At 50.0% G+C, this 18,173-nt stretch overlaps 6 protein-coding genes across 12 annotated transcripts; 3 read left to right on the top strand and 3 right to left on the bottom strand.

Annotated features, from left to right (window-relative positions):
* Positions 1-224: 224 nt before the first annotated feature.
* On the bottom strand, positions 225-2,970 carry LOC144088989 (proline-rich transmembrane protein 2-like). Of its 3 annotated transcripts, none has more exons than XM_077619778.1 (5): positions 2,745-2,970; positions 2,211-2,314; positions 1,893-2,143; positions 1,559-1,691; positions 225-1,483 (listed from the first exon to the last, which is right to left on the bottom strand). In XM_077619778.1, exons 2-5 carry the CDS (start codon positions 2,308-2,310, stop codon positions 1,464-1,466), a joined length of 504 nt encoding a protein of 167 aa, XP_077475904.1. In that variant the 5' UTR covers positions 2,311-2,314; positions 2,745-2,970; the 3' UTR covers positions 225-1,463. The 3 variants fall into 3 exon arrangements, with proteins under 3 accessions (XP_077475904.1, XP_077475903.1, XP_077475902.1); XM_077619777.1 differs by having other exon boundaries at positions 2,211-2,357; positions 2,745-2,968; XM_077619776.1 differs by having other exon boundaries at positions 2,211-2,360; positions 2,745-2,968.
* A 389-nt stretch (positions 2,971-3,359) lies between these two features.
* LOC144088356 (uncharacterized) lies at positions 3,360-5,189 on the top strand. The gene is made up of 3 exons (XM_077618706.1): positions 3,360-3,618; positions 3,919-4,194; positions 4,306-5,189. Exons 1-3 carry the CDS (start codon positions 3,414-3,416, stop codon positions 4,707-4,709), a joined length of 885 nt encoding a protein of 294 aa, XP_077474832.1. The 5' UTR covers positions 3,360-3,413; the 3' UTR covers positions 4,710-5,189.
* On the bottom strand, positions 5,188-9,016 carry casc3 (casc3 exon junction complex subunit). Of its 2 annotated transcripts, none has more exons than XM_077618704.1 (12): positions 8,768-9,016; positions 8,426-8,450; positions 8,301-8,356; positions 8,031-8,231; positions 7,745-7,893; positions 7,498-7,659; positions 6,615-7,258; positions 6,333-6,497; positions 6,168-6,266; positions 5,895-6,061; positions 5,670-5,822; positions 5,188-5,607 (listed from the first exon to the last, which is right to left on the bottom strand). In XM_077618704.1, the coding sequence occupies exons 1-11, from the start codon at positions 8,957-8,959 to the stop codon at positions 5,688-5,690; spliced, it is 1,995 nt and encodes a 664-aa protein (XP_077474830.1). In that variant the 5' UTR covers positions 8,960-9,016; the 3' UTR covers positions 5,188-5,607; positions 5,670-5,687. The 2 variants fall into 2 exon arrangements, with proteins under 2 accessions (XP_077474830.1, XP_077474829.1); XM_077618703.1 differs by having other exon boundaries at positions 5,670-5,834; positions 8,768-9,015.
* Positions 9,017-9,479: 463 nt separating this feature from the next.
* Positions 9,480-11,167, bottom strand: mettl23 (methyltransferase 23, arginine). Its single transcript, XM_077618707.1, has 5 exons — positions 10,992-11,167; positions 10,463-10,567; positions 10,156-10,393; positions 9,979-10,063; positions 9,480-9,862 (listed from the first exon to the last, which is right to left on the bottom strand). The coding sequence occupies exons 1-5, from the start codon at positions 11,091-11,093 to the stop codon at positions 9,700-9,702; spliced, it is 693 nt and encodes a 230-aa protein (XP_077474833.1). The 5' UTR covers positions 11,094-11,167; the 3' UTR covers positions 9,480-9,699.
* A 104-nt stretch (positions 11,168-11,271) lies between these two features.
* Positions 11,272-13,702, top strand: jmjd6 (jumonji domain containing 6, arginine demethylase and lysine hydroxylase). Its single transcript, XM_077618705.1, has 6 exons — positions 11,272-11,678; positions 12,093-12,481; positions 12,557-12,843; positions 12,924-13,059; positions 13,126-13,261; positions 13,441-13,702. Exons 1-6 carry the CDS (start codon positions 11,550-11,552, stop codon positions 13,570-13,572), a joined length of 1,209 nt encoding a protein of 402 aa, XP_077474831.1. The 5' UTR covers positions 11,272-11,549; the 3' UTR covers positions 13,573-13,702.
* Positions 13,703-13,935: 233 nt separating this feature from the next.
* LOC144088474 (uncharacterized) lies at positions 13,936-17,956 on the top strand. 4 transcript variants are annotated; one of them, XM_077618911.1, is made up of 5 exons: positions 13,936-14,197; positions 14,919-15,741; positions 15,778-16,398; positions 16,687-16,786; positions 17,578-17,956. In XM_077618911.1, the coding sequence occupies exons 1-5, from the start codon at positions 14,003-14,005 to the stop codon at positions 17,690-17,692; spliced, it is 1,854 nt and encodes a 617-aa protein (XP_077475037.1). In that variant the 5' UTR covers positions 13,936-14,002; the 3' UTR covers positions 17,693-17,956. The 4 variants fall into 4 exon arrangements, with proteins under 4 accessions (XP_077475037.1, XP_077475036.1, XP_077475039.1 ...); XM_077618910.1 differs by having other exon boundaries at positions 14,919-16,398; XM_077618912.1 differs by lacking the exon at positions 17,578-17,956 and adding an exon at positions 17,213-17,326 and having other exon boundaries at positions 13,937-14,197; positions 14,919-16,398.
* Positions 17,957-18,173: the final 217 nt, after the last annotated feature.

Below are 18,173 nucleotides of genomic sequence, written 5' to 3' on the forward strand. Positions count from 1 at the left end.
CGTTCCTCCTCCATTTTGTTCCATTTCACCCTGCGGACTGGGACTGGTCTCTTACATTTCCATTTCCATCCGCGTTCCTTCCTTCCAGCCTGCCGAGGTCTTGAATAATTGATTGGAGTGCAAAGAAATTGGCGCCGAGCCCGGCGTCCGCCAGAGGCGGTCGCCACGGCGACCGCCTCTCGCTCATCAATCGTCAATCGTAAGCAATGAGACGGGATCGATGCTCATGTGTCAAGTGTGTTTATTTTTGAAATCTTAAAAAGGTGCGCATGCGCGGGAAGGCATCCCATAATAGTCGTCGAGCAGCCGGATAGAAAAATAGAAAAGGAGTGCAAACAGTATTGCTCAAATGAAGAGGAGCTCATTGGCCCCCGGCGACGACCACGGCCGTCCAACACAATTGGACGGCCGTTGCCGTCGATGGCGACCGACGAGGTAAAAATGCGAGCGAATTACGAGGCGAACGTTTTATCCTTTATGTAGCAAGGACAACAAAAATGACAGGCCACATTTTGCGACAGTGTAAACAATCGGTCAAGTCAGGCTTTGTTTTTTTTTTTCCTTCCAAATGAAATTCACGTAAACAAATGGAAGCAACCAAAAAGACAAAACGTCAGCGTCCAGTAAACCAACGTCACACACGACTTTCATGCTGACGCAATATTGTTGTTGTTAGTAAAATTGCATGCTGATTATTCCATTTTTATACTAAGGTTTATTATGAATTGAATCTCGGGTCATTCGGTGTTTTTGCACCCTCCATTTTGTAAGTTTGTAAGCTTGGAGCATTAGGAATTTATTCTGAGAAAATAATCATATTATACTTACTCTATTTTGACGTTATCTTAATGAATGGTAAATAAATTTCGCTTGTTAATGACATTATTGTTCATTAATTCAGTTCTCTTGAACTCACAGACCAATTTGAAATATTTGTTTTGAATTAAAATTGTTTTATTTTAAATTAAATCCTCAAAATTTGAACCTGTCACCAGGAAATATTCTGTAGTTGTCATAAAAAGGAGGAAAATGACCTGTCAAAATACCGCATTGGCATATATATATCAACGTTTACTTTGAAAACCCGACATTTTGGTCGCTTCTCAATTTTTTTTCATAATGTCCCTTTCACATCATGCATAGTTAGTTCATTCTTTCATATATTACATGAAATTCATCGAAACATTTTTTTTCCATTGACGAGCCGATACCCGAATCGATCGTGAAAATAATTCTTTACAAGGTGGAAGTGAGGCCACGTGGCATTAGGCGGTAAACATGCAGAGTTGGGCGAGCGACCGGTCGGCGTGGCGACTGGCCACGCTTTGTAAACATTCAAATGCGAAAAACGCTCACTGGGGCGTCTCTTTTCATCATGCAGAAGACACGTTCCCCCGTCGATCTCTGCGGCGACGGGACGTCGTCCGGCACATGCTGCTCGTGCGGGCACGGCGGGCGGCGTCCTATCCCGATTTTAAAATCACTGGCGTGAAACGGGAAAGGGAAGAGGAATGAGAACGGACGGGGCGGCGTGGCGCGGCGAGCGGACGCCACTTACCTTCGCGGTTGAGCGTGATGGCGGCGGCGATGACGGCGATGCCTCCCAAGATGGCCACCACGGACAGCACCATGGCGTTGCGCCCCAAGCGGCGGGCGCCATCCACGTTCCCCTGCTGCAGGCTGTTACGCGACTGAAACCACGGGGCCCGCCGTCAGTCACTTTCGAGACGCCCATTGACGGCGCCGGACGTCCAAATGCGGTATTCCCCCATTTTTCGCGGTATTTTTCAATGGGATTGAACTTCTATCACTCTCAATGGAAATGTCTTGGTGGACACCAATCGGTTTTTCAAATACGCAAAATCCAAAGTACTTAGCATGCTAGCGCTTACCATGACGGAGAAAGTCAGCGCCACGATGTTGATGGGCCAAAGCGGGCAGAAGCAGGACAGGATGGCCAGCATCAGGAAGTCTCGAGGTTTGGACTCCCCGCTCGGACCCTCCGGCGCGGCGCTGGGGCGGCGCCCGATGGACGGCCGCGGCGAGTTGAGGGAAGGCCGCGGCGAGTTGGACCTCGAACGAGGGTGCCCGTTGGCGTGAGCCCCTTTGGACGGGCTAGATGGGGCGGGACCGCTGGCGTTTCCTGGGGGCCCAGACCGGACGCCCGTTTCTCATTGGACTGCGTCCAGAAGTGGGTGGGGTCCACTTACCGGTGTCTCCGCCCACCGCCAGGTGGTCTGTGGTCAATTCTTGAGCGACGGCCGCTCGCCCGTCTTCGTCCGGACCTCCCGGAAGCTGCGATTCGTCCATGCTGCTGGAGAGGCGGGGCCACGCAGATGCAAAAAAGTCTGCTGCCGCTGCTGCTGACAAAGCAATGATTTCCATTTTCTCTTTTGGCGTGACGGACAACCGGCTAACTAAGAAAACCCATCAAGCAATTCTTCCAATTCTAATGGCTTTAATGGTATTTCAAAAGGGGCGTCCAATCCATTTGGACTGGGAGGGGCTTTTCACAAGTCCAAATGAATTGGACGCCCCTCACTGCCAATGGCAGCCAACGATTTAAAACAAGATCCCTGCCCAATTTTGTGAGGTCACCACCCACTGAAACACTTTTTTTTGTAGGCCATCAAGACATCAAGCAAAGCTGAGGTTTGCGCAGGACTATAAATCAATCCATTTACTGGTTAGGCAAGATTTTAGCACACCCGAAGATGACATGAGACGGCCGGGCCGCTTCTTACCTGCTCTAACAAAAAGGAAGCCGCAGCGTTTTCATATTTTTGGGGGGCAGCAGAAGAAAAAAAGGTGCAATCTGTCAAAAAAACAGATGATTAGTAGCGGTTATCGTTCATGCTGATGATGGCGATGAGCATTCTTCTCCTGATGGTGAGCCGGTGTCTAAAAGCTAGAGTATTGAGGAGGAGGAGGGTGATGATGAAGGCTACTGCAGCTTCACTGCAACCACTGCAAGGGAGGGGTGTGCTTGACAGTCTGCCCAAGTTGTACTTTTCAAAATAAAACGGTGACAGGCACTTGTTTTGTTATTTTGCCATTATAATACCATTTAAATCGTTTTTAGGCTGTCTAAAAAAAACTATACAAACTGCAATTGTCATCATCATCACTTTCAACATTAGTCCTCCTCGTCATCATTGTTGTCCTCATTATCACCAGTGTTTTCGGTCTTTTAAAATATCAAAATATACGTACTATGCAGTATATAATCCAACGCCAGTAAACCAATGCCTTTTCGTCGCATTCAGCCGCTGCTCGCTCTTTTGCTGCCGTTCTGTGGACAAAACGGGAACTGCAAGCACCTGCTTTCCTTGTCGTTTAAGACGACATATTTGGGCGACTTCCGGTGTATTTTGCCATGATTTCCGGCACATCCACCAAAGCCAGTGAGCACGATGAGCAAACGAAGGCAGTCGGGTAAAGGCGACGTGCTGAGCGGCTACCTGGCCGAGCGTCTCACGCGGCTGCTGCGGGACATCGTGGACGTGGTGGAGGACGCGGTCAGCGAGTACCGGGACGAGACGCTCCGCACGCGGCTGGAGAACGAGCAACTCCGGCGGCAGCTCGGCGACTTCCTCGGGCCGGGGTCGTGGCTTCCAGGTGAGCCGGACGGCTAACGCCGAAGCCCCGGGAGTGTTAGCGTTTGTTGCCAGATTGGAGTGATTCCGCAGCTCAGGCGGCGCTTCAAGTTCGACACAAGGGAATTTGGTTAAACTGTCATTTCTGCGAGCTCAACATGGCATGCCATTGAATCATTTTTTTTTATGCCATTGTGGCGGCGCTTTAAGTCCAAACCCATTTCACTACTGGGCTGGCAATCAACCGAAGATTTGTCAGCTTCACCATTTGTTTGTTGTTTGTTTGCAAAATTAACATTTGGTGTCGTTTCAATTGTTTCAGCTACTAGCAAGCGTTTGGCCGTCAGGAACCCGAAGAAAGTCTGCGCCCCCGACCGCGTTAAAGCGCCCGTGTTGAGCACGCCCGAGCGGGCGTCGGCGTCTCTTCTCGTCCGTCCGGACCGGACGCCCATTCTCCCGGCGCTCCTAGGTGAACCCGTGGCCACGCCATCTCCCACCGTCAAAATCGAACAGGAGAACTCTCACGTCACGCCCATCAAAAGCGACCCACGGATCGATTCCTTGAAGAATGTCGGGCGACGAGAAGTTGAAAGAAACGGTAAGCGCCGGCGCGATCGCCGCCGACCCTCCCACTGCACGTGGACCCGACATCTATCGCCGTGAACGGCAGCACCGGGTCATTTCCTAACTTTGTTTTTGTTACCCGCAGGACACATTGGCGAGACATCGGCGGAGGGCGGCGTGGCGTACGAGTGCCCCCGCTGCGGTCAAGTTTTCTCCCAGGCCTGCCGCCTTCGCCTCCACTTGGAACAGAAGCGCAAAAGCTACGCTTGCGAGCGGTGCTGCAAGTCGTTCGCGCAGTCGGCCGACCTGCGACGCCACGTGCGCACCCACACGGGCGAGCGCCCGCACCGCTGCTCCTTCTGCGCCAAGAGCTTCAGCCAGAGAGGAAACCTGCGACGCCACGTGCGCATCCACACGGGTGAGCGACCGTATCGCTGCGCCGCGTGTCGTCGCACTTTCAGCGACGGAGACACGCTCAAGAAACACGCGCGCACGCACCGTAAGGCGGACGAGGTCAAGGTCGAGGCCTGTCGGAACGGGACTACTTAACGTAGAGATGCTAACTAGAAGAGCATTCCAAGGTTATGTTGCGTCGCTACAAAACACGCGTCAAAAGTAGCGCCGCCACTTTTGTATTTAACTACTGTAAAATATACTGGCGTTAAATGGTTAGCATGCAGGCTAGCTCCCCTTGTCTTTGGTGTGGGGTGTTAGGTGTTGTTGTCTATTGTTTTTAATCCAAAGATTTTTTTTTTTCCAAAACTGTTTTGACCAAGTGACCAGTGGCTCGTGGCCAGTATTTGTATTTTTTAAAAAGTAAACTGCATTAGATATACTGGTGTTAAATGGTTAGCATGCAGGCTAGCTCCCCTAGTATTTGGCAGGCGTTGTGGCTGAAATGATCCTGTTCTGTTGTTTTTCATTGAAAATATTTTGCTCAAAACTGCTTTGACCAAGTGACAAATGACACGTGGCCAATGTTATTTTTTTGTGCTAAACTGCAGTAAAACAGCATGAGATGAGACCGAAGCTCAGGTGAAAAGTGTTTATTGGGGTCACATTTGACTGCTTGAAGAGCAGAAAATACAGCAAACATAGAAAAATATTCCATAATGGAAACAAGGAAAAAAAAATAAAGCAGAATTTACAGTAGCGACTGCTCCAAATCAAACTTTCTTTGACCAACAAGCAAAAAAAACAAAAAAAAACAATGAATAATAGTGGACCTTTTCCATCCTTCCCCTGGGAGCGGACGGGAACCTTTAAACTAGTTTCTCCCAACGTCGTTTTTTTGTCGTCGCCCCGGATATGGGCGGACCGAGTAGGGTGAGCTCGGCGGTCCGGCGGCCGCGGGACCCGGCGGGCGGGGAGTAGCGCCGTGGCCGCGACCCGAGGGGGAATACGGCTGAGGGTCACGCGACCCGCTCCTCCAGTTGGACGCCGCAACCTGAAAATCGACGTCAAATCTGGCTTTAGTCGAACAAAATGTACATTTTGCTACTAGCTCACCTGCGGGAGAGGGCGCGATCACTCCGAGGCAAAGGGCACTTCCGGAGGCGGGGGCTTGACGGTAACGGGTTGGGACGTGCGGCGGGGCGGCGAAGGTTTGGGCTGCGCCTGCTGCTGCATCGTGTCGTAATAGGTCACACCCCCGTACGTCACCTGCGATTGGCCCTGAAGGCAGTAAAGGACGTCACCGTCTTGACGTTTGGGCCGCCAACCTCGTTAGCTTACCTGCGGACTGGGATACATGGTGGGATAAGGGAAGGTCATGACCCCTGGCGGCGGGTAGAAAGGCGGTGGCAGCAGTGGCTGCGGTTGCCCAGGTGACAGAGACACGGGGGGCCCTCCGTAGAGGGCGGGGTTAGCAATAGGACCTCCCGACTGGTGGGCGTGAAGACCTGAGGAGGACACGCCCATAAGAAACCGTTTAATTATTGTTGTTTTTTTAATTAAACACCGCTACGATCAAAATAATCAATCGCTGCAGCTTTTAGGGGGACTGACCCGGATGGGGGATGTGCATCTCAGGCTGGACCAGCATGCCTTGGGGCGGGATGGGGGCCGTAGCGTCGCCGTGCGTGTACATGGGCGCTGGGTACGTCACTGAGGAAAGGCCCAGACAATCATCAGTCGACGCGAGGGGAAAAAACAATTAACTATAGTCCTCACTTGGCTCGTAGAAGTGTCCCTCCATGACGCCCACGTGCAGAGGCGGGGGCGCCTCGGTCACTCCCCGTTGCCGCTGGGACGAGTAGCGCTTGGCGCGGTTGGCGCCGCCCGACATCTCTTCCAAGCCGGAGAAAGACGGTGGCGGACCGCCGGCCACGTGCAGGCCTGATTGAGGAAGACAATTTAGTTGGCGGTGGAATCCATAATGAGTCATTTTATTCTGTAATTCAATTGTTTTTTCAATGGACCGCGAATGTGATGCTTTCAATTTGCGCCTCTCACCTCTCATCTCCGGGTGCACGTACGAGGTCGGACTCTGGTTCCAGGTCCGCCCGGAGACCAGGGTCAGCCGAGCCACGTCCCGCTCCAGCTCCTCCGCGCCCACCGCCGCCGCCGGGTCTTCGGGTATCGCCGCCTCTTCCGTCGACACGGCCCGCTTGCCGCCCAGCTCGGACGGCCGCGAGCGACTCCTCCGGGCCAGCGAGTAGGACTTGCGCTCCACGGGCCGTTCGGCGGGAGGCGAGGCTTCCCCGGGGGACGCGGGGGCGTGCGATAGGCGGGCGGAGGGAGCGCCCCCTCGCCGATCCGGCGAGGCCTCCCGCCCGGGGCCGCTTTTGCCCGGCGGGGGGTCTTCGCCGACCCTCCCGCCGTCCGCCGCCGGCTCGGGCGAGCCTTTGGGGAGCGCCCGTTGAGGGACTTGCGATTCTGATGCGTGCCGGGCGGGAAGGCGGGGGCCTCGGCCGCGGTAGGTGGCGGCGTCGCGTTGGCCGTACGCTTGCGGGGTGGAAGCGGGAGACGCGTGATGAGGGGGGCCGCCTCGCGGGGGCCCGCCGCCCCTTCCTCCACGACTGCTCTGCCAGGAGCGCGGCGCTCGCTCGGCCCCTTCCCGCCATCGCTGCTGCTCCCTGTTGGGGGACGTGGCGGGCCTGGACACAAACAAGTGCCCCCACATTGAAGCATTTTGGATTACAAATGAAGGCACGTGATTGGACTAAAAATGCTAAACAGGTCAACGAAGAAATTTAAAATGGAAATGTCATTTTTTGTATCTATTATTGTATTTTGTATCTTGCATTTTATTTTTTCAACATGCCAAAATGTTAAAAAAATTCAATGCAAATTAAAATATAGATTTAAAAAACACGAAGTAGCGGACAGCGCTCACCGAGGTCGTCGCTGTCCATAACCGCGCTCGCCGTTGCGAATATCGTAACCGTAGGCGGAGATGAGCTCCTCGCGGCTTTTGGGCGCCTGCTCCTCCTCGCGGAACTTGTCGTGCTCCCAGCGCCCTTGGTCCTTCCACAGCTTCCTGTTTCTGCCCTTGGGCCTGCCGGGGGGGGGCGGACGCGGCGGTGAGCCGGCGTCGTCGTTCCCCCCCCCGGCGGAGGAGCGGCCGCCCCGACGGTCGTTACCTCTCGTCTTCCTGGGTGTGGCCTCGCACGTCGTGCTCAAAGAAGAGGCCCTTGCGGGGAATGTACGCCGGGTTCTTGCGGTCTTCGTCGTCATCTAGCCGCTGGCCGGGCTGTACTCCCGCCTTGCTTTCGGGGTCCACCGTGGACTCCTGGGGGTCAAACCCGAGTCCAGTTAAGATGGGACAAGAATTCCATGATATTAACTGTAGTTTTACTCTATTTCGTTACAAAATAATGAAGAGAGAAGGTTGCTTATTTCATTGAAACTATTTTTAGCTAGGCTAACCTGCCCGTCGCCGCTCTGCCGTTCTCCCGCCGACTTGGCTTTCTCCTCTGACTCCTCCTCCTCTTTACTGGGCTCGTCTCCGTCTTCGTCATCCTCTACCTGCTCCTGTTGGACCGGGGCAGGAATCTCCGCCTCCGCCGCCACCACCGCTTCTTCGTCACTGTAGCCTTCGCCGTCGTCATCCTCCTCCTCCTCAGCTCCCTATTGGAAGACCAAGAGATGGGTGAGTATTCTCAAAAGGTCACAAATGCGTTCCGATATTTGCTTTACCTCTGAGCGGGAGCCATTTTCTTCCGGGTCGGCGCTCTCGTAGTCCGAGAGGACGGCTGGAAACGGGGAGGGAGGGCGTCAAGTATGGCACAAGCACAAAGCAGAGGATGCTTCCAAACGCTTACCTTCTCCTACGCCATCTTCACTCTCCTGGGGGGGAAAAAAACATAAACAACCTTGACGACTAATTGCACATCGAGCGCCTAATTCGACAAGTGGCCGTAAACAAAGTGTGACGTCACACAGAAGGACCAAGGAGTCCCGAAAGTAAGACCGCACTCGGATTTTTGCTGTTGCTAAATTTTACAGGCTTGACATCGTGTGATGATATCACAAACGATGGAGGCTACTTTGACTTAAAGCGTGGAAATGGGACATTTTCAGATGATTTCTCGAGACGACATTTGCCGCAGGGAAGCCGCCTAGCTGGCGGGTAAACTAACGTTAGCCCCGAGCTAACTACTCACACACTCGGACTGCACTTCCTCCTTGGCCTCGGTCCGCTCAGTAGCGGTTTCGGGCGGTTCGGGCTCCCTGGGGCCGCGGCTCTTGCTCGTCTGTGAGCCTGATTTGGGGCTCTCCGAGCCCGAAGCGGACTCGTCGTCGTCGTCGTCGCTGTCCTGGGACGCGCGCCTCCGCCTCCGTCGCCGGTCCGCCATCTTAGCTTCAAAGGGAATCACTGCGCTGTTGCATTGTGGGGGAAAAGCGATGCTCTTCTTCGAACCTGGCTTTTTCCTACAATCTTGTTCGGTAGCGTCCCGAACTGGAAGGATTAAAATACCCCAAATTGACCTTAGATTTATTTAGGATTTTTTATACGAAACGAGACCTTTCTAGGTCTAGTGATCATATTTGGTAAGACTCATAATATACTTTAATTTGGCTAAAAGCCTCATTTCTTCAAAAGTTTAGACCCATTTCCTTTCCTCTATAAAGGGTTAAACAAATTACATGTTTAGAATATCGCCTTAATAATACATTTTTTTATTTAAATGCATTTAAATTATCTTGATAGTTCCTCGTTAAAAACAGTTATGTTTAAAATAGTATTGCGTGGCGACTATAATTTTATCATTTCAAAATATTTTACATTGTTTTTAAGTCATACATTTCACCCAAATACCATATGGTCATATTTTCTAACTTCTCATGAGCTACTGAAGACAAATTAGAGAAACATCAAGTGTCAATGTTTATTCAGCAAAAGTGAATTTACATTCTAGCTTTAATTGACATTCTCATCTATCAAGTTGTTATTAAAACAGGTGAAATAGAACACGCAGTCCAGAGTTCAGGAACTTCTCATCCTTCTAGAATTTGCTTCTGTCCGCTTCTCCGAGTCCAACGAAACATTGCAGATGAACGGCAAACTGGCGAGGAAAAGGTACGTGATTTATTTTTACGCCTCCTTCGCCAGCGTTATGATCATCATTTGAATGACGTGGTTGCCGGGAAGAGTGGAGCCCGCCAACTCCGATTTGTTGGCGTCAAACAATTCCAGGTCTACGTCGATGCAGGCCAGCTTCCATCTGTGCAGCAGCGCCTCTATGCTCCAGTCGCCACTAACACATGAGCAAAAAAATGTGTTTGTTTGTGTTTGAACACTCAATCAGTGACAACAAACAACTTAAATATTATAATAGTATTCATTCATTTTCAGGAAATATTTCAAACGCACCTTCGTTCTTGGTATGTCACCCAAAATTCCGCGTCTGGATTTTTTCGCAGAAGGAAAGCAACAGTGACCAGGATATCTTCAAAATCTAAAGACAAGAGCATAGTGTGGTGACGAGGAAGTGCAACTTTCCCCTTCCTTCGGAGCAGAAATCAATTCGAGGACGTGCCTGCCGGTTACCATCGGGCTCGTAGAAAACGTCAGACGCCAAAATCAGGTGAAGGCGCGGAAGCCGGAGCAGGTGCGGGGAGATTTCCCCCCAGGTGAGAGGCACCACCTGCACGTCGTGTAGCCCGTTGGCCTCACAGCTTTGTCTGCAGTTGCGCACGCACGCCGGCGCGTCGGCGTCGTCGCTCAGGATGACCTTGGCGCCGCAGCGGGACGCCAGCACGCCCGGAAGAGCCACGCCCGCGCCCAGCTTCGGGAGCAGAAGGCGTCATCGAATCGAGGGTGGTGGGAACAGTCAGCGTGCATCCGCCAGCCTCACCTCTAGCACCGTCTTGCCCTTCAGGTGAGTTCTTCTGCTCCAGATATACTGAGCCAACACCACCGCGCAGGGCCACACGTGCATGCCGTGATGCGCATCCAGGACCTGAAGGAAAAAAAAGGACGAGCAGCATTCGTTCATCACTCATGTGGACCAGGGTTGCTACATTTTTAGTTAAGATTTTTTTTAAAAAACGTAACCAACCAAAATTTGGGTATCTGCCATGGGAGCCATGGACAACTTTAATAAATGAAAAATATCAGAAAAAATGTGATCAGATAAAAGTAGTATACGTATACACATTTTTGGACGGTTTTGACAGCGTGTAGCTGCGTTCAATGACACAAAAAAATATGGGATATTTTAAAATTACACGGCAAAATCGCGTAAAAAGCATGCACACAATGCGAGCTTTCTAATATTTACGCAACGATTGTAGAATTTATCCGTCGTCTTTTGTTTCCCCCGGAAAGTAAGTTGAATTTGGGGGATCCTCTGCCTTTTGTTTTGACTCCTCTGATCCCCTTACCTCAGGTATGGACACGCTTAACGACTCGTGCGTCTTGTTTTTTTCTTCAAAGGTGAACACTCGGAGAGTCCCAGTGGAAATTTCATCTTTTGTGTCGTTCATATCTTCCCAAAATACGGACACATATTGAATAAACCGACAGTTTCCATCAGTTCAATTCGTTTCACTTCCGCTTCTGGCGGAAGAAAAACTAACAGCCAATCAAAAATAGTGGCTATTTTTATGGGCGGGACCATCATACGGTCCATTGCATATTGGCCAATAGGCGTTAAGGGGTATGACCAATGGGCAAGGGTTTGCGAAAGAGTTTTGTGTACCTCAGCCACCGGCTAACAAAACAAGCTTCTCCCAACGCCATGCAGACACGTGAAACGTGCTCCTCAGTGTCATAAGAATCATCTTTGGAGTTGCGACGGTGTTGTGTTTGACATGTTTCGACGTCTTAATCGAGGAAATAGTTGGCCAGGTGTCTACCGATTCGGCTGTGAAGCGAATTGAGTGCACAACAAGTGTTAGCTTCTTATTATCTTAAATATCGACGGTAACGAAACGGAAGGAATGAACCACAAGAGCAAGAAGAGGATTAAAGAGGCCAAACGCAGTGCCAGGCCAGAGTTGAAGGACTCCTCAGACTGGATAAAACACGCGTATCATGATACATTTAACGTGTCGCACAACTCTGTCAAGGTAATGTGCCCAGTCGGGGTGAGCTAATGCTAGGTAGCAGTGTGGCTAACATATCACGTCGGCGCTCTTTCGAGAATATTCTCAACGTGACGACATAAGCTAAATGAACATTAATTCAATTACAACTCTGCTAATGGAGCAAAATGTTTCCCAATAATGGGGAGATTTGGCACTGAATTTTCATATTTCTGAACGCTCACGTTTGTGTGAAGGTTCAAAAAAGGTCAGTTTTTAGCCTTTTCAATGGCTGCATCTGCTCAAATCATGTGATTCCTAATAAACTAATTGCATCAAACCCAGACGAGCAAGAATAGCTAAATTTGATGCTCTGTATGATTAAAAAATAACAGCCAGTCCAGCCCATAACCCATTGCACAATCATAATCAGTACAAAATCTGCTTTTATCACCACAGGACAATGTGGAACGCGTGGACGCAGTGCGCACGAGCCCCGAAGAGTTCATTGAGCGCTTCGAAAGACCCTACAAGCCCGTCGTTCTCCTCCGCTGTCAGGAGTCGTGGCCCGCGCAGCAAAAATGGACCCTGGAGCGGCTGAAACGCAAGTACCGCAACCAGAAGTTCAAATGCGGCGAGGACAACGACGGCTACTCGGTCAAGATGAAGATGAAATACTACGTGGAATACCTGGAGGGCACCCGCGACGACAGCCCACTCTACATCTTCGACAGCAGCTACGGCGAGCACGCCAAGCGGCGGAAACTGCTGCAGGACTACGAGGTGCCGGTCTTCTTCACCGATGACCTCTTCCAGTTCGCCGGGGAGAAGCGACGGCCGCCTTACAGGTCAGCGACTCGCCTTGAGGTGGCGGCGGGCCGTCACCGTGTGACGCAACGGGATGTTTTTTTCCGGGTCTACAGGTGGTTTGTGATGGGTCCCGCTCGCTCGGGTACGGGCATCCACATCGACCCTCTGGGCACCAGCGCCTGGAACGCTCTGGTACAGGGCCACAAGAGGTGGTGCCTGTTCCCCACCAACACTCCGCGAGACCTCATCAAGGTGACGCGAGACGACGGCGGCAATCAGCAGGACGAGGCCATCACCTGGTTCAACGTCGTGTACCCCCGGACGCAGCAGCCCGGGTGGCCCACAGAGTTTCGACCGCTGGAGATACTGCAAAAACCCGGGGAGACCGTCTTTGTGCCCGGTCAGTGGAAATCCCACCCGCGAGATATCACAAACGGATAACTTAACTTCTTCACTTTTTGTTCGTTGTCACGGCAACAGGTGGCTGGTGGCACGTCGTGCTCAACCTGGACACGACCATCGCCGTCACCCAGAACTTTGCCAGCACCACCAACTTCCCCATTGTTTGGCACAAAACGGTCCGAGGACGCCCCAAACTATCCCGCAAGTGGTACAGGTACGAAGCGAACGGCGGCGGCATGGCGGCGAAAACACTTAACGTGCTTGTGTGCATTTGTTGTAGGGTTTTGAAGCAGGAGAGACCCGATTTGGCGGCGCTGGCGGACCGAGTGGACCTGCAGGAGTCTACGGGAATCGCGTCCGACAGTTCCAGCGACTCGTCCTCGTCGTCGTCCAGCTCTTCCGACTCAGACTCTGACGTATGTGACGCAGACGCCGACTCGCAAACTTGAGTGCCATTGACTGTAATAGATGTCCAATAATGTGGCTTTTTTTATCCTTTTGCGGATTTAATAAGTAGAGGGAATAGTTTTGTCAATTGCTTTTTATGAGTTAGCTAAATGCTACAGCTACTGACCCATTTTGTCTCCGCTTGCAGGCTGAATCGTGCTCAGAAGGGGACGCGGCGTCCCACCGCAGGAAGAAGAGGCGCACGTGTGGTTCGGCGCCCAACGGCGACGCCCGCGGGCACGACGACTGCCTCAGCAAAGAGAGGAGCTCGTCGCGGTGACAGGCGACGCGTCGGAGCCCTTTTTTTCTTTTTCTTTTTTAAACTGTGGTCAAGAGGTTCCTTCTGCTAGTAAACACATGTGCCTTGTCAATAATCATTTGTGTTGCCCAATAAAATATTTTGTAAATCATGCTGAGTGAAATTGTCTGCCTGCCATGGACTTAAAATCCATTTATGGCACATTTCTTGACTAGTATGGAGAACCAGGAGTAGTAAAATTATGTAATAAAACAATTGGAGTGTAACTGTTTCGGGTTTTTACACATTTCTTTTTTATTTCGCTGCGTATTATATTTTGGTCTCCCGGATGCGGAAATTTGGATACGCCACTATTTTGAAACCCGGCCGGATGTTTGTGAAATGGCGTTTCCGGGCACTTGACGGAGGAGTATAAAGTTTGGCTCGTCGTCACTGCATCCTCTCGGCTGTCATGGAGCTTCAGGTAGAACCGAGCGTCGTCGCGGTCACCGCGCTCGCCCTTCTGGTGGCCGCCGCCGTTCTCCTCCGCCGCAGGAACAAGAAGACCGACTCCCCGGTCGTCGGGTCCCCGGCGGACGGCCCCTCAGTCGCGTATGCCGTCGCAGACGAGCAGCCTCCGTCCAGACGTTCGGCGGCTGAGCCTCAGGTTGTCTTCTCGTCACTTTCTTATGAAAATGTGCCGTCTTTAGAACATTCAAATCACGCTAATTAACTGCACGTTAGCAGAAAGCCATTGGCGTCGTTTGATATGCCGTCAACGGGATCAGCGTTAATTCACTTTAGAAGTTAAAACCTGATTCGAAATTTTCCTTTGCGGCCACTTGATCAAGTTGTGATGGCAACAAGTGTGTTTTAATTTGTGTTTGAACGGAGAATTCCTGATATGGTCTTCTGGAACGGTTCTAATTTTCTTTAAAGTAGAGGATAACATTGGATAGAGATTTGAAACGGGGAAAAATGGAGCCCTAAATTGAAACAAAAAACAACAACAACTTATAATTGCATTCTTAATGTTGTTGAATTAATCACTTGAAATCAATAGTGTGACCGAAATCTTGATCTTGAACCCTTTCAACAGGTGATTTGATCTTATGTCAAATTATACAAGCGTGAGGGTGGGTTTGAAGCAACGTGACTGAGGTGCTTTCACTCTTCGTATGTAGAATAAGTACCGTGTGTGATCATGTGTCAGCAGCAGGCGCTGGCAGCTTGTCAACAACCGAACCTGCAAGTGACAGGATGGGATAGGTGGCGCTTCCCACATTTGGACGCAGTCTTGACCTATTCATGTCTAGCATCTTTAATGGCTCCGAGACATGATCATTCACTGCCGCTTCGTGACTGAATTTGACGTTTGATCTTCCTAGGCTGCCCCAGAAACTGACTCTGTATCCGGAAAAGTTCCAGAACATGTTCAAGAATCCCAGTCCGAAGACAACCCCCTTGAACCAGACCCTGTCCCAGCATTGGCGTCTTTTCAGGAGACAGTTTCGGTGCCGCAACTCCTTTTAGAAGCAGAGCTGGACCCTATAGCTTCAGAGCATGTCCCAGGTGAATTGGTCTCTGAGTCGGAGGCAGTTTCAGCATCAACTTCAGGGCAGGGAACTGCAGTCCCAAAACCCGAGCCAGATCCAGTTCAAGAAACTAACCCTCAGCTAGAACTTCTGCTTGACCATTCTTTAACATTGGAAACCGTCCCTCAGCTAGAACCTATACTTGAAACATTTTTAGATCCAAATCCAGTGCAAGAAATTAAGCCTCAGATAGAACTTCAGTCAACGCCAGAAATTGTCCTTCAGCCAGAAACCGTCCTTCAGCCAGAAACCGTCCTTCAGCCAGAAACCGTCCTTCAGCCAGAAACCGTCCTTCAGCCAGAAGCCGTCCTTCAGCCAGAAGCCGTCCTTCAGCCAGAAGCCGTCCTTCAGCCAGAAGCCGTCCTTCAGCCAGAAGCCGTCCTTCAGCCAGAAGCCGCCCTTCAGCCAGAAGCCGTCCTTCAGCCAGAAGCCGTCCTTCAGCCAGAAACCGTCCTTCAGCCAGAAACCGTCCTTCAGCCAGAAACCGTCCTTCAGCCAGAAACCGTCCTTCAGCCAGAAACCGTCCTTCAGCCAGAAACCGTCCTTCAGACACTTTTAGCACCAAATCCAGTGCAAGAAACTGAGCGTCAGCTGGGATGTCATTCAACGCCAGAAACTGTCCCTCAGCCAGAAACTGTCCCTCAGCCAGAACCTGTCCCTCAGCCAGAACCTGTACCTGAGACACTTTTATCACCAAACCCAGTGCAAGAAACTAAGCCTAAGCTAGAACCTCTTTCAACACCAGAAACTGTCCCTCTTCCGGGAACAGTTACTCAACCAGAATCTGCCATAGAATCATGTTGTTCTCTGGAACAGGTCTCCAAATCCACAGTCAAAGCTGTACTGGACCGAGTTTCGATTGCAGAACTGTCCTTTGTAACAAAACCAGAAGTGTTTGCTCAACCAGAATCTCGCACAAAATCAAGTCAGCATCTGGAAAAAGATTCCAAATCCCCCAATGAAGCAGTACCGGAAAACCCCCCAGAGGCAGAACCCTCCAAAGAAGTGAAAGTAGAAGCGGTCGCAGCAGTTCATGAACCTGGTTCAGTAGCACAGGTGGGTCCAGAACCTTCTCTAAAAGCAGTTTCAGAACGAGAGTCCGTCGTCAAGTTAGAACCAGAACCTGACGGCGTCCTACGAGTCGTGGCTGAACCACTTTCAGGGACCACGGGTGAAACTGCTCTGGGGCCGTCCCCAAGATCCCACCAGGAGAAACCCCCGGCACCCGAAGCGATGCCGGCAGCAGACCAGCAAGCAGAACTGGAGCTAAACGGTAAAAATTCTCCCATTCCCAGCATTTCGCTCAACATTTTTCCATAAAATGGAGGCAATTGTGAGGAAGACAATGTATTTGGTCTCTCCGTTGGCGTGTTTATGAGCAGAAGTGCCATCTGCCGCTTGAATGCAGCTTAGCAGCACGTGTCTTTGTGCGTTCCCAGAAAACCTTTGAGCTCATCCTGTCAGGACAAAGATTTAGGCGGCTGTAATTCTATTAGGAGATTGGCGTGATGGACGCCGCTGTCACGATGCCCTACCGGGATATGTCCCGCTTACGTTGCAGGCGCGGCGGCGGAAGACGAAAAAGTCACATTCACGCCTGGGAAGAAAGCCAACAAGATGGTGACGCTGATGAGTAAGGAGGAACTGCAGGAGGAACAAAGGTCAGAACAACAAGAAACTTACTTGCGTTGAGGTGGCGCTAAGTCACGGCTGCCATGATGGCGGAAGTCTATCTGCTGTAGGAATATTTTTTTAAATGGAATTAATTCCATTTTTTTGTTAATTGATTCATCTATTAATTTTTTTCCCAGTCATTTTTTTCAATTTTTTGAAAATAAAAAGGGAGGGGAGTAAGCATTCTCAGTTTTATTTAATAGATTTTTTTTTAAATTAAAAAACTTTTTTTTTTTATTCATTTTTTTTTCATTCCAACCTTTTTATACAAAAGGGTGAAACAGTAAATATTGCCCTTTTACCTTTTGTGGTATCAGGAAGGAAAAAAATATATATTTTACATCATGCTTGTCCTCATGAATGTCATTCTGTGGTGAGGTTTCACTTTTTCCTTTTTTTTTTCCACCTTTCAGCTAATCCGGAACTGAGCAAAACCAAATGGAAGACGATTCGGCGAAAGAACGCCATGATTTTTTTTTTTGAATGTTGACCTGCAAAATAAAATGTCACGCTATTATAAACCAGTAGAGAGTTGAAAAAGCGAAATATTTTCAATCAAAAGATGACTTTGCGTGCTAAATAAAGGCAAAGGGCGTCCAATCCAATTTGACCTCAAGGGCTGACCGCCGTCAAAATGGATGGGATGTCCGTCGCTGTCAATGGCAGGCAGTGAATTACATAAAAAAAATCACATGACCACTTTTTAATCCTTCCATCATCTGTCCATCCATCTGCCATGTTTGCGTCCACCCATCCATCCATCATGTTGTCCTCCCAGGGTGCAACAGGAGCAGTTGGCGGCCATTTTCTTGCTCCTGAGGGAGAACGCCGAAGCTCTGGGCGAGGTGACGGAGGGCGACATGGAGGAACAGCTGAAGCTCTACTCGTTGTGACCCGCTTGGGTTCCTTTCCAGCGTTTTGACCTGCAAATTGTTCTATTTGAACAAAATTGGTTGGAGAACAAGCTTTTCGTTATACGACAACACAACATCAGAGACGTGCTCACAAAATTGATGTGTGCAAATGTCAGGTGGCCCTTTTGTAGTGCGGTAGGAACTGGTGTTGTTAGTCAATTTTTCACAAACAAAATTTAAAATTGCTCAGCAATATGCCAGTATTTAATCAAACTATTAATTTTCTACTCCATTTTTTTGTCTTTATATTTTCATTTAGTTTTGTTAAAATTGAAACGTTTTGAACTATTACTGAATGTGGGAATAAAGAAATAACATGGAATGGACTCTCATAAAATCCTATTTTAGTATTTGTATATCAAAATTTTAATTTGATTTCTCACAGCATGTTTTGTGTAGATTTCAAAAATATATTTTCTTCAATTGATTTGTTGTTTAACTATTAATACATAGCCTCCAC

Source organism: Stigmatopora argus, chromosome 14, assembly GCF_051989625.1.
Source record: "Stigmatopora argus isolate UIUO_Sarg chromosome 14, RoL_Sarg_1.0, whole genome shotgun sequence".
NCBI classification, from domain to species: domain Eukaryota; kingdom Metazoa; phylum Chordata; class Actinopteri; order Syngnathiformes; family Syngnathidae; genus Stigmatopora; species Stigmatopora argus.

Excerpts from the sequence above, each read along its gene's own strand:
- jmjd6 (XM_077618705.1), top strand. The coding sequence starts at position 11,550 with ATGAACCACAAGAGCAAGAAGAGGATTAAAGAGGCCAAACGCAGTGCC. Across the intron at positions 11,679-12,092 it reads TGTCGCACAACTCTGTCAAG|GACAATGTGGAACGCGTGGA; the intron begins GTAATGTGCCCA and ends TTATCACCACAG. Across the intron at positions 12,844-12,923 it reads GGAGACCGTCTTTGTGCCCG|GTGGCTGGTGGCACGTCGTG; the intron begins GTCAGTGGAAAT and ends TCACGGCAACAG.
- casc3 (XM_077618703.1), bottom strand. The coding sequence starts at position 8,959 with ATGGCGGACCGGCGACGGAGGCGGAGGCGCGCGTCCCAGGACAGCGAC. Across the intron at positions 7,660-7,744 it reads CACACCCAGGAAGACGAGAG|GCCCAAGGGCAGAAACAGGA; the intron begins GTAACGACCGTC and ends CCCCCCCGGCAG. Across the intron at positions 5,835-5,894 it reads CCATGTATCCCAGTCCGCAG|GGCCAATCGCAGGTGACGTA; the intron begins GTAAGCTAACGA and ends TACTGCCTTCAG.
- LOC144088989 (XM_077619778.1), bottom strand. The coding sequence starts at position 2,310 with ATGGACGAATCGCAGCTTCCGGGAGGTCCGGACGAAGACGGGCGAGCG. Across the intron at positions 2,144-2,210 it reads GGCGGTGGGCGGAGACACCG|GAAACGCCAGCGGTCCCGCC; the intron begins GTAAGTGGACCC and ends CTGGGCCCCCAG. Across the intron at positions 1,484-1,558 it reads CATCACGCTCAACCGCGAAG|TGATTTTAAAATCGGGATAG; the intron begins GTAAGTGGCGTC and ends GTTTCACGCCAG.
- mettl23 (XM_077618707.1), bottom strand. The coding sequence starts at position 11,093 with ATGAACGACACAAAAGATGAAATTTCCACTGGGACTCTCCGAGTGTTC. Across the intron at positions 10,064-10,155 it reads CGTTTTCTACGAGCCCGATG|ATTTTGAAGATATCCTGGTC; the intron begins GTAACCGGCAGG and ends TCTTGTCTTTAG. Across the intron at positions 9,863-9,978 it reads GTGACATACCAAGAACGAAG|TGGCGACTGGAGCATAGAGG; the intron begins GTGCGTTTGAAA and ends CTCATGTGTTAG.
- LOC144088474 (XM_077618910.1), top strand. The coding sequence starts at position 14,003 with ATGGAGCTTCAGGTAGAACCGAGCGTCGTCGCGGTCACCGCGCTCGCC. Across the intron at positions 16,399-16,686 it reads AGCAGAACTGGAGCTAAACG|GCGCGGCGGCGGAAGACGAA; the intron begins GTAAAAATTCTC and ends CTTACGTTGCAG. Across the intron at positions 16,787-17,577 it reads GAACTGCAGGAGGAACAAAG|GGTGCAACAGGAGCAGTTGG; the intron begins GTCAGAACAACA and ends TTGTCCTCCCAG.
- LOC144088356 (XM_077618706.1), top strand. The coding sequence starts at position 3,414 with ATGAGCAAACGAAGGCAGTCGGGTAAAGGCGACGTGCTGAGCGGCTAC. Across the intron at positions 3,619-3,918 it reads GCCGGGGTCGTGGCTTCCAG|CTACTAGCAAGCGTTTGGCC; the intron begins GTGAGCCGGACG and ends CAATTGTTTCAG. Across the intron at positions 4,195-4,305 it reads ACGAGAAGTTGAAAGAAACG|GACACATTGGCGAGACATCG; the intron begins GTAAGCGCCGGC and ends TGTTACCCGCAG.